This window comes from Aulonocara sp. 'chitande type north' Nkhata Bay, linkage group LG19, assembly GCF_057382095.1.
Source record: "Aulonocara sp. 'chitande type north' Nkhata Bay isolate Kocher_YH1m ecotype deep benthic linkage group LG19, A_spYH_male_GT1.1, whole genome shotgun sequence".
NCBI classification, from domain to species: Eukaryota; Metazoa; Chordata; class Actinopteri; order Cichliformes; family Cichlidae; genus Aulonocara; species Aulonocara sp. 'chitande type north' Nkhata Bay.
The window spans coordinates 13684529-13697534 of NC_141362.1; the positions used below are offsets into that span (position 1 = coordinate 13684529).

Below are 13006 nucleotides of genomic sequence, written 5' to 3' on the forward strand. Positions count from 1 at the left end.
AAAAATTGGATGAAAACCGCATTACTCTTGTCTTTTAAATTCCTTGTGCAACAGGGGTGTCAAACATCAGGGTTGAGGGCCAGAACTGGCCCACCAAAGGGTCTAATTTGGCCATCTGGATGTCTTAGCAATGTGCTAAAACTATAGTGAAGTCATGTCTTTTTCTTTTTTTTTTAAATGCATTGCTTTCCTTTTATTGGGTCTGGCAACATTAAAGATGAGTAAAAACATAATAAATGTAATTAATTTATAAATCCTGACAGGTTTTTAGTTACAAAACATGTAATGTGTCTATTTTCATGTGGATGCAATGATATTAAATACTGAAAGTAAACAGTTTAAAAGATGTTAAAATTTATTTTTTCATGCTGGAGTTTTTAACTTCATGAGCTGTCTGTGTTTCATGAAATAGAATTAGAAGTCTCACAATCATCATGAAATACCGCTGGTCACTTATTCGGGCAATTATACTGAAGCATTGCCTGACATACAAATAAAACTGTATGTAGTTCAAACAAATTTGAAGCATTATTGATATTAACTTTAACTTAAATGTTCATAAAGTGTGCAAATATGCAAATAAATGTCACATTTGTTCAATTTTGAGAATGCTGCTATCTAGTGGTAACATGTTTAAACTGTTATTGTTCCACATTTTGACTTTTTTTGCTCAGGTTTCAGTCAGATAAATATGACAAATGGTGTATTTGTGAAGTACTCTGTGTTTTTAATGAAAAATGAAACCTTTATTTGCTGTTTAAGCAACAACGCAGCAGCATTGTAGGATAATACTGCACATATACAGCTTCATTCCTGCAAAGAAAAGACAGTCTACACAAACAGTTTATAATCAGTTTCTTTTTTATTACAAGCAGATAAATATATCACTGTAATGTCAACAACAGCCTGTTATTTATATAAAAAATAATCTTGGACCACAGCATGTCATTCCAGCTGACTCATAGTCAGAGCAGAAGTGAGTGCGAAGATTAAACTAGAGATTAAAGTAGACATGTCTCGTAAAAATCACACAAAGACAGTAGCTAAGGTTCACACTCTCCACTTTAAATAGTAAAAATCTAATAACCGTAATTAAAGGTAAATTTTAAAACCTGGTGACTAAAGCTCATCTTAACAGGCCACACAGCAAAAATGTGTCTAAAACATGTCTCCCAGGTGTCCAGCAGATCACTTGTGTTTGCTTTCTAACCATTCCCAAACTTCAGCTCTGGAAACGGTTAGTGAGAGTCGGATATTTTCTTCTTTACTGTAAAACTTTGCTACCACCACCTGACAGCTACTCCGACTGACTTCTTTCCAAAAGTGGGATAAAAAAATGACTTAAGGATCATATTTCAAATTCTGTGGCCTTAACTTAACTCTTGGACCCAACTGCAGTAGTGGCCACAATTTGGATATCGCAGTCCGGCATTTTTGCCTGAAGGTCAAAGGGCCCAAGGCACAGTTTTTACACCCATCTGTTGCCATTTAGGTACCACCAGATTTGATAATCAAGAACAAGCACAGGAGAAAAATCCATCCATCCATCTGCTGCTCCAAGCTAACCAGAGGAGCCCATCCTGTCCCTGCCCTTGTTCTAATCTCACCAGTGTGCCCCAAGGTTTTATCTCATGCTCCTCACTTAGAAGGCACCTACTTGGCACTTTAGTCTAATGGAGAGACCAGGCGCCTTTTCCACAATCTAATTTTTGGGACATAGATGAGACCATAGATGATGGTGGGAGTGTAGATCGATCAGTAAATCAACAGCTTTGTTTACATTTGGCATATTTTTCTGTTTAAGTATCAGAAAAGTCAGAAATAAAAACCACACCTGATGTTTTTAACTGGGGACAGACCTCCTGCCTCCATTGCTGCCCCGTGACATTACGGTGGCCTTATTAAAGCACAAGATTCAACCACCAGATGATGGCGCTAACAAAACGATAAAAATAGATGTGTCTATAATTAACACACATTTCACTGAATATTATTTTAATCTTTAGAATTGTATACAAAATTGTTAGATCTTTGTCAGGGTTGCAGTTTTACTGCAAAAACTGTGCATTAAATGCACCGTAGACCTCAGATCAGAACAAGCCGGGTGTATCTTAGTGTAAAGCAGGAATCTCAAACTCATTTCACATCCTGTGACACATCTTAAGTGTCCGAACCAGCCAAACACCCCTTTCTGTCAGTGTAAAGATGTTAAACTGCACAGTGCAGTTTCAACAGTGCAGTTTTAGATAGCAAGTGTTGTAATCTGCAATATTTACAATGGTGTGAGACAATTAATTAAATAGTCGTTTGCTGCAGATTCTTAAATCAATAACCTAAAATTAAATTCCATTTAATTTATCTTGTTGATACGGAATAACCTGAATGTTTGTCCTCGCATCTTTGTGACATAAACAATGAAAAAATGCGATGTCGGACCGCTGACAGTCCTCTTCTTCAGCAGTGTTTTCTGGTCAGCAGCTCTAGGTGCCATTTCTTTAACGCAGCTGACATCATGAACGTTTCATATGCAGCTGGATGAGAGGATCATAATCCACAGGAACTAGGGATGGGTACCGGTATCCGGTGCCATTATGGCACCGGTTCTGTCATAAACGGTAGTAACCAGACCGAAAAGCAGCGCACATTTCGGTGCTTTTTTTTCCCTGAGATGTCATACACTTTGGATTCCAGCCAATCATTTTACCTTTGCGAGCGTAGTAGGTGGGCCCAGGTACGTACGTTCTTTTAGAGCAGAGCTACAGATTAGAAATGCCCAAGGCGAAGCGGTCAAAAGTCTGGCTGTACTTCACAGCAAAAGATGCAAACTCAGCAGCCTGCAACAAGTGCTTGAAGCTGATATTGTGCAAAGGAGGTAACACCTCGAATCTGATGAAACACCTGGCGACGTATAGCATTTTGTTAAAAGCCGAGAAATGCGCCGTATTTGATAGCTTGCTGCAAGAGCTCACACCGAGCACATCTACTGCGGGTGTGGTGCCTGTTATTGGACCCGGAGTTAGCAACATCCCCCAAAAACCCGAAGAGTAGAGTCCTGGCCCCTAGCCCTGCCAGTGTAGCAGAAATGATGACGGATGATGATGCAGCAGCAGCCGTTCTTCTCTGCGTGAGTAGCTTAATGTTGTTCGTGTGTAATTTACGTTGAGTAGGCTAACCACGTTATTACATTAATGCATGTAGGGTGAACTAGCAAACACCGTCGTAGTTACATGCGGCTGTCTTCTTGTTTGATGGCAGATACTCCCTTCACCCTGGCCAAAAAGGCTAAAATGACCAAAGAAAAAGTGGAAAACAGTTAAACATGAGAGGTTTTTGTACAAAGATTGTTTTTTCCATTGTTTAAGCACTGCTTCCAGCCAAGAGTGATACTATAAATCCCCTATAGCTGCAGAAAACTCTAACATTGTTATCTTTTTACAAAAAAACAGCTGAACATGAGAGGTTTCTGGACCAATTTTGTGTTCTCCATTCTTTAAGCACCGGTTCGAGCACCGTTTAAGCACCGGCACTGTTTCAAAAGTACCAGTTTGGTACTGGTATCGGATAAAACCTAAACAATACCCATCGCTTACAACCCTTTTTGATCAGTTTCAGTAGTCTTATTGGGTACTTTCTGTTCCTGTTGGCGAGCCATGATTGCAGCTTGCAGAATGCTAGAGTACTGTAGTTTTAGCATCCTTCCTCTTGCTTAACTCCAGCTCGCTGTCGGTCACTGTCGGATCTCTCCTGCTTCTGCACTGAGAGCGGGCTGGAGCAATGGTAGTGAGCTCGTGCTGGTCAGCGAAGACGAGCCTCTCGTTCTCATGTCGGATCTTTAATATTTTCATGATGCGCTTGCCGATGAGGTAAATCATTTCGAGGATACACATGAGGATGCAAACCGCACTGGAGATGACCATGAACAGCATGAAGATCTTTTTTTCCGTCGGACGGCTGATAAAGCAGTCAACGGTGTTGGGGCACGGCGACAGCTGACACTTGGACAACCTGACAGAAAAGAGTACAGCAGGTTTTAACGAGTTCAGAACAACACTGGTTCATTTTAATAACAGTAAGTTACCAGCATTACCTGGGCAGGTCATATCCATGATATAACTGAAACAGGATATAGAGAAAAGCTGAGTCAAATCCAGCTTTGAAGATCAAACTCAGCAGATACGTCCACCATAGGCCTCCTCTCTTCTTGCCAGGGTTGGCGTAGAGGTGCGAGCCCTGGTGCAGCTCGACATATTTCCTGTCCTTTCCTTCACGGAGTTTCACGTGAGCCATCACCATCAGAGACGGGCAGGTGACAAAGATGAGCTGCAGCGCCCACAGGCGGATGTGGGAGATGGGGAAGATGTGGTCGTAGCAGACATTGGTACAGCCGGGCTGCAAAACAAAGTCGGGGTCGTAACTCGCTTAAGTAGCTCGTCTCACGTCTCAGATGGAGAAAATCAGCAAGAGCAAAGGATTTTTGCATTAAAGAGAAACTTGGAGAAAAGAAAGTGGCTGTATTTTTATTTTAGAGTACAGCTAATGCAGATGTCATATGATGATAAATACAAACAGAGGGACTGTTGTGGTGTCAGAATGAGAAGCTGATGCAGAAGGTTTTAATGCCTCTGTATGACGCTAAAAACTGACGATGCTTTGAAACCAGTTTCTGCTTTTAGGGCATAAATATAAAACAAAAATAAAGTTTAAGACAAAAGATACAAAAAGAACCAGGTTAGTGAGACATGAAGTATTTTGCTTTTCTTTACTTTTTGCTTGCTTTCATTTATTTGAGAAGATATCCTATAATTATAATATGCTGTACACAATATGCTTTTAATACAAGGCTTTTAATGTAACACCAACACTAATTCAGTCTTACAATCTAATTTGGTAAATACGTGACAAATGAAAGGAAAAGCTCAAATAAACGAGTGACTGCAGAGGCTTTCACCGAAGTGCACAACTGAATTAACATTCAGTCGAGGTTTAAGGCAGGCATTGGAAATGCTGGGTAGGTTCTGTATTGATCGTGAGAGGAGAAGATCCCACTGATTAAATGGAAGACAAATAAATCGCAGCGCACAAAAGCTGCAAAACTGGCTCCTGTTTTAATAGGAACAGTGAGCAAAGGAAGGTTTGCCTTTATGATGTGTGGAAAAGTCATCAATAATCGTTTTGTGGTCACGTTCAGTGGCTGTGATGCTCGTGCATTAGTGTGAACAGTAAGGATAAACAGACCACAAGGTGAAAGTTCATAAACCCGTCCTATTGGTGGCATTTTTCGGCGCACCTGTACTCTGACAGGGAAGGATCAAATCACTACATTAGTGGCGTCCGGTGATTCTTGGAACACAAGAGATGGATTAACAGTATGAAAACGATGTGAGTCATATTTATGAAGTTACATTTGTTTTGTTCACGACCGCCGTTCATGTCGACTGAACTTTTTTACGATCACTTCGTTAGTGTCTTCCTGATGTTCGGTTCAACCGTGTTGTCTCGATGTGATATCTGTCTGTTGTTTTGACTTTCATCGCAGTGTTCGACTGTGTCGTGCTGCACATCACACACAGAGCAACACAGTCAAATGACATAAAGACTACATGCAAAACAGAGCGCTCACAACACGAGACCAAAGAGGTAAAGCTGCACTGACAGACCGAAGTCACTGCTGGGCAATTTTTCATCTTTTAGTTCATATGACAAAGTTTCAGCGTTCTTCATTATATAACAGTTTCAAATTTAGAATAAAAAGTTCTGTATAGAGAAGACTGAAACATTATATCAGAAAGCTGCACTGAATTTATGTAGATCCCAGCCTGCCAACATATTGTGTCTAAGAGGGAATTTCGTCTTTTGCAGTTACCTTTGTTAGAAAAAGTTAGATGCTTTAATCAACTGCTGGTTGGTGATAGTTTTCTGCATCAGTAACCAACACAAATTCAACTTTTGAGGACAGCTGACATTAATTGTCAGCCCATTTTCTTTTCATTTATCTATGCTTTGGACTGTAAAGCACATTCTTTCAAACCAAGACCACAACCACCATCACCACCTCTGAAGTGACTCGGGCAGGTTAACTTTCCAGTTTTAAAAACGTCTCTATATTGAGTGTAAATGTAGAAAATCAGTGGACCAGATTTCCCTGAAGGGCTTATGAACCAGTGCTGTAACATTCTCAACAACTCTTATTTCTCCCTGTCACTGAAAAACATTGGAAGGTGGGGTTAGTGACAGCCTTACCTGTCGGGTGTTACACACAAAGTCTTTGTTTTCGTCACCCCACACCCTCTGAGCTGCCACCACGAACACCAACACTCGGAACACGAACACCATGGACAGCCAAATCCGCCCAAACGCCGTGGAGTACTGATTGACTCCGCTCAGCAGATTCTCCAATCCTGACCAGTTCATCCCTGTCGCTGCTGGACTGGCCTTGGAGATAAATGCTCTGTGAAGAAAAACAAAAATACTAATTACCTTCCCTTAGATTTAGCTTTGCATTCTATTCTTATTCTCAAATTTGGTCTTGCTATCGTTAAGGATCAGCTGCAATGTGGGTCACATAAATACATGTCTGGGCTTGCATGAATTCCTTCGTATCAGCCAAACAGGAGAGAGTACACATTTAGAAACACTGTAGGTTTGCACAACAGTACAACTGCTGATTCCCTTTAATGCCCAATAAATCATTATTTAGGCTTATTCATCTTATCTGGATCCTCACTAATGAAACTGCATGCTTCAGTAACTGTAACAAAATGTAAACAGTTAAAATAAAATAAAATAAGGGCCATAAAATGATGAATAAAACAAATCTACCGTTTGTTTGCATTTGCCTACATGTAGAAAAATATGACCACCACAATTTTATGTTAGTTTAAATTAGCTGTGACAGCTGACATCCTCTGAGATTGAAGCATTAAATCTAGGCAAACGTGCCAAAAACCAGCCCCAGAAACAAGTCAGGCCCTGTGGACTTAGTTTAAAAACCCAAATTTAGAGCAGAAACAAGCACACTTAAGGCCAGCTCATTTTATTCTTTTCATAACAAATCTACAGGAGATTAACTTTTGTTTAACGCACCCATTTACAGTGTATACAAGGCTTAAAGTTATGTATTATTGTGGGCGTGGTTCCCTTGGTTGACAGTTGGGTGCCTGCACAAGTGGCTAACGCTCTTTATCTCATTTGTCGTTTGTCATATTGGTGCCTTTTGAAGCTGACAAGTCTGTGTTCCAGTTTTATTGGTTCTAGTATTAGAACAAGTATCTGATTCTGAATGCATGCAGTTGACAGAAGCAGCTTGTTTATGAAGCAAGTGTTAAAGCAATATGGTCACATGTCCTTCAGCAATGTTTTTGGGCTGGTTAGAGCATCTAACCACTTGTTTACCTTACAAAATGTAAATGGAGCACTCAAAGTGATTTATATAACATGCCTCATTCACAAAAGCATTGTTTTTTGCTTTCTAGCTAACATTCACTCACATTCATGTTCCGATCGATGCATCGGAGAATGACTTGGGGTTTGTATCTTGCCCAAGGACATTTTGCATGCAGACTGGAGGAGCAGGGATCAAACCACTAACCATCCAGTAAATCTTTGACCTGCTCTAACTCCTGAAATGCAACCAACACATTTCTTTCTTGCAAAATGGATTATTGCATCTTTCTTAAGGACAAAACAAAGCATCACACACAAATGTGCAGGGAAGCTTGTGAAAATCTTGAATTGTATTAGAGTTATTGTGCTAATGCTTTTTTATTATAGACATTTGAGCTTCTCATATTAGAAAAAGACTCACGCTCTTCTCAGTTTGACTGTGTATGATGTCAGTGGCAGTGGATATACCCAATACGATCGTCACAGACACACTGCTCTGGCATTAAAACCTTAAAGGCAGATGAAATGGCTTGTTTCAGATAGAGGATAAATTCAGAGGCTGCCTTAAGGCTTGGGATAAGCCGAATAAGACTTATTTTGAGCAATGAATCCTCCAAAGTTACTCTACTACGGTCCAAGAATAGAAATATGAAGCTGTAAATAACTGAAGGTGTTTCTTAAATATGTACACATATAATCTGAGCACAACATGACTGTATGTCTGTGTGATTTTAACACCTAGAGAGTCTTTTATTAACACTGTGCTCTTGGATTCTATGTGCTCACAGGTTATCTGTCAGTATCAACTGTCTGCATGTTTGCTGCTGCTGAATGACATTTATCAGTGAACACCCTAATGACATGCACCCCAGCTTATCTACGAGGCTATGGTTTCTGAACACTGTTCAGTGTGTGCAATCAAAGTGAAGTTTTCTGAACTCTCAGAGTTTCCAAAGCTTGCAAAGACAAAAACATGCTTTTGATGCTTTTTGCTACATTTCTGCTTAGATTTTTATGTGCTTCAGGCAAATGTTAAATGCAGAAATATAGGAGAAGAAGCTTAAATGGAAGGCGTGGGTGTATTCTTTCAAAGAGAAAAGGATGAACTTTCAAAGTACTGCAGTCGTTTAGAAGAAGGAAATAAAATCCATATGGTTTCTGTAACACGCACAGGCCTCTGTGGTTTCTGGCACAGTAGAAGGTCAGTCAGTGTTTAGAAAAGAGTTAAATATTTGGAATTTACGAAAGAGCATTGGCTCAGTTTGGAGGAGTTTTCTCTGTTAACACTTTAAACTCCAGATTAACTCCTGCAGCAGAGGCTGTTTATGTTGGGGTCAGTATTTTTGAATTGAAGGCAGTATTCCAGGATGAATTTCCTTTTTTTTAAGACAAATTAAATATTGTTTTAAAAATAAAGAAACTGTTAAATCTTTGTAGAAACGGGGCAAAAAGTATTTTAAGATTCAAACTAAGCAACAAAAAAGTCGATAATACAATGCATGTGTAAATCGTATTGTCATTGGGAGTGTACGGTCGACCTCTGACAAGCACAGACCAGCAAAACGGTGACCCAACTGAGACCATGAACTCAGGCATGGCCATTATTTTGGATGCTCAACACTGCTTACAATCAAACGTTTGACAGGTAAAATGCCACTAAGACACCTTCACCAAAACTTCCAGTTCAACCACTTTAACACCAATGGTTTACTCCTGGTGGATGAGAGTGGCATGCGTGGGAATGCAGGGAATGCAGATGTTCAGAGCAGCAAAGTGGACAGAAACAGGAAATAACAGGAAAAAAACAGCACGAAAAGCACAGACAGTTCTTCAGTGGACATTTTTCACTTGAGCTACTTGTATGTTATCATTTCTGTCGTCTGCACAGTTAGCTGAACGATCAACCACAGCATAAGAGAGCAGCTGACATGCAGCTGGTTGTGACGCTGCCCCCTGGTGGCATTAATCAGTTATAACATGTAGGTGACAATCTGCAAAGCTGTCCATAGGCTCTACGTAAGACCAACACACAGCCATTATTAGCTAAACCATTGCTCTGACTTTTTGAGGGTCCAGTAGGTTTATGACATGTAGAGTAGCCAAATTTCATTCCCAGAGTGAAAACGTTTTTAACTTTTTATGAAATTCTGTTGCTTCTTTTTTCTCCAAAAGGATCATTTCACATTTAATTGTAGCTAAAATGACACAATTTATTTAACAATTGTAAAAAGAAAAAATTGTATTTAAAAATTGTATAACCATTTTTGTTATACAAAATCACTGATATCAGTATTTTAGCTGTGCGGAAGTGAAGAAAGGTTTGAAAGCTTTTTGGGACCTGTTGTGCTGTTGGACAACAGAAGCAGAAAAACATAAATGAGAACAGCTTTGATGGGATTTCAGCTGTATTTAAGTTTATATGAGCACAGAGAAGAGGACAGAAGCAAACAGCTTGTAATGTTAGTCTGTGCTAAGACTAAACTTAAAGGGATTTCCCAATTTTTGTGGGACAATTATTGTTTAATAAAAGGAATCAGTAGTGGTTTCTACTAATGCCACTGTGGACGTGCTTTGTTCGTAGCTTGTACAGTCTAGTTTAACAGTAGTGGACTGAGAAGCAGCTGATCGTTGGTGGCGGGCATTCTGACAGTTTGTCAGTGATGCAGGAAAGAACCAAAAGAAATACAAACGAGCCATCCCAGGATCCTCAGCAGCAGTGTTTTGTACCATAGACATATATTTGGTTACAGTCATGTAAGAGACTAAAGCAAAGAGAAAACCTAAAAGACATAAAGGAGGCACTTTAATAGAAACTTTATGTATCATCGGTGGCTACATGGAAAGTTTTTACTGTAATGTGAACCCCGCTCCACCACGCCTCGGTCTTTTTGATGAACCTAGAGTTGACCACCATTTTTTTCCCCTCATATTCTAACACTTAGTCATAACAAAAGGAAATGTTTGTTCCATAGCTGGTTATTATTTTAAATGAGTTTCCCTATTTTTCTAGCATATAAACAACTCGTGTTCACCTTTTGCATTACTTTTAAAAAGAACAAAAACATACTTTAGCTTGGCCAGGGGAAAAATGACAGACTCCTGAATACAGTTTCCATGTTTACCGCTCACTCCTGACTTTAGGATACAGTAAAATTATTGAAAACCAAACAGAGAAAGGAACTTACTTGGAAGTGAAACGCCACTTAAACACCCCGTGTGCCGACACCAGCAGGCGAAGACTAAGCACTGAAGGGAAAAGCTACTTTCAGCTTTTCAGCTCCTTTCTTTCCCCTGCTGCCTCTGTCTACTCATTCTTTCCTCAGAACGCCTGCCAAACCAGATTCAGCAGCGACGTCATGACAGACGCACACATGAACATCGGCTGCGTAGACTCCACTCCCTAGAAAACATGTAACCTAACACGTTATAAATAAGTAAAGCAACAGACACAAATTCTTCATTGAGAAGGAAGACAGAACATCCAGCTATGTCAAACAGAAAGCCTGGTGTGTGTGTGTGTGTGTGTGTGTGTGTGTGTGTGTGTGTGTGTGTGTGTGTGTGTGTGTGTGTGTGTGTGTGTGTGTGTGTGTGTGTGTGTTTGGGGGTTGAAGAGAGTAACTAAGAGAGAAAACGCCACACCCTGAATGCGGACAGCTTGTGGAAACTAATGCAAATATCCTCAGATGGCAAACAGCTTAGCAGAATCATAGTATATCAAACAGGGTTGGGAGCAGATTGCAGCAGTTTATCTCAACCTGTTTAATGATTGTGACACACAGTAGATTAACAGAAATCAGCCTGGATCTTTGATCTGGATAAACCTTTCAAGTTTGTGTAACCATGTGCGATAGGTGGCTAATCAAAACAGTTTACAGTATAGGAAAAGCCTGCTTTTTGCCCGTCTCATCCTCCAGTGTGATTTTCCATAATAAGTGTTAACTTTCTGTTCGGTCTGTCTGTGAAGGTTCTCAGTCATCGAGGTCATTATAATCTTAGCTTGGGAAGATAAGCGTCTGGACTTCTTTAAGTTTCTTGAATTGGTGGAAAGACACTCCCATAGGGCTTAAATATGAGACTCTCCACCAAGCTTCTCGGATGAGAGGTGAAATGTCTTCAAGAAACTTAAAGAAGTCCAGATGCTTTTCTTTCCAAGCTCCTTAAATTTCTGGTGTGACACTGGCATTTGTAATTTCATTCCTATAGCACATTGCATTACATGCAAACTCAGTGTGCTTAATAATAAAAACATAAAAACAGTTTGCATTTTCTGCCTGCCTCTGTTATCAGAGTACAAGCAACAGGGAACCCATATTCACTGCAGGTTTTCTCCATGTTGAACAAACCAAACAAAGATTTGGACTAAGGGTAAAATAAATTTTCTCAGAACAGAACAAAAATCTGTTTTTCAGCCCTGAAATTTCCATGTGGATATCCTCTTTATTTAAGACATTGTGAGGGCTGGAAAAGGTACGCTTCTTGAAAAAGGTCCCAAATTTTAGTGCAACCCTGTGTAGGTACTGTATTTTGGAAAAATAGTATATTGTATTACTTATGCTGAGATTACCAGAGTGAAATCGATTCTGAGGGGATTGAGTCGAAACCTTTTTCCAATTTGACAGATTTTATATGAAATAACCTGCATACAAAACAAATAGCAGGACATTTAGGTTTGGGGAAAAAATGTTGTTTTTTTTAACAGAGGAAGTTAAAATACATGTTTTTCTCTAATAAGTTATTTTAAAGGTAAAAAAAAAAACTGTGTGCATGATCACATGTTTATTTATGGTTTTGTCTGAATACTGGTTTTCTGCAGGCCAGTTGATAGGTGGAAGGCTTCATGATAGCATAGGTGGCATAAAATCATATAAATTTGATGTTGTTGTTGTGAAATTAAAATAATGTGATGTTTCGATGCAAAGGGGGGGGTGAGGTGGCACCAATGCTTCACAGCAAGGAGGTCCCAGGTTTGAATCCAGTCTGGGGGTTTTCAACTTGCAGTCCAGCTTCCTCCCATAGTCCAAAGGCCTGCTTTGGGTTAAGTTATTGGGCTATTCTGAACTGGTCATAGATGTGAATGCTTGTTTGTTTCTATGTGTTAGCCCAGTGTCAGATTGGTGATCTGTCCACGGTGTACCCTGCCTTTTGCCCCATGTCAGCTGAATGGATGGACGCTTTTGTAAGGTGTTACAGGTGCAGACATGCTAAGGCTGGGTAATTTTAGCCTATTGTCAGTGATTGTTATGCAACAATGATTTCATAATACAGATAAGAACCCCCAGAGACCTGAGACCTGCAAAATTTACCTGTTTGGCAAGTTTGGCTGCTCAACTCTGGATCATGTAGGAAGAATTCACAGTAAGATCATGGTAACACTCATGTATTATAATGAACTGTATTCCAGTTAAATCCAGACGTGAATTTAAGTCCATACATACACAGTCTTAAACACTCAAGCCCTATCATTTGTCAAAGACCACATAGTACAAAATTATCTTAATAGAGCATTTTGGTCTGAGACTACTGGCTTATATCTAAAAGGCAGAGCCTTCAGACTTTCTAAGCTTATAATTAGGGCTGATCAGGTGAGTCTGAACCAACCCTGGGGGTTGGGGACTGGGGCGGC

At 39.9% G+C, this 13006-nt stretch overlaps 1 protein-coding gene across 1 annotated transcript; it reads right to left on the minus strand.

The window, feature by feature from the left end:
* Positions 1-826: 826 nt before the first annotated feature.
* Positions 827-10911, minus strand: LOC147306675 (gap junction beta-3 protein-like). Its single transcript, XM_086274907.1, has 4 exons — positions 10569-10911; positions 6241-6448; positions 4088-4389; positions 827-4005 (listed from the first exon to the last, which is right to left on the minus strand). Exons 2-4 carry the CDS (start codon positions 6409-6411, stop codon positions 3672-3674), a joined length of 807 nt encoding a protein of 268 aa, XP_086131033.1. The 5' UTR covers positions 6412-6448; positions 10569-10911; the 3' UTR covers positions 827-3671.
* Positions 10912-13006: the final 2095 nt, after the last annotated feature.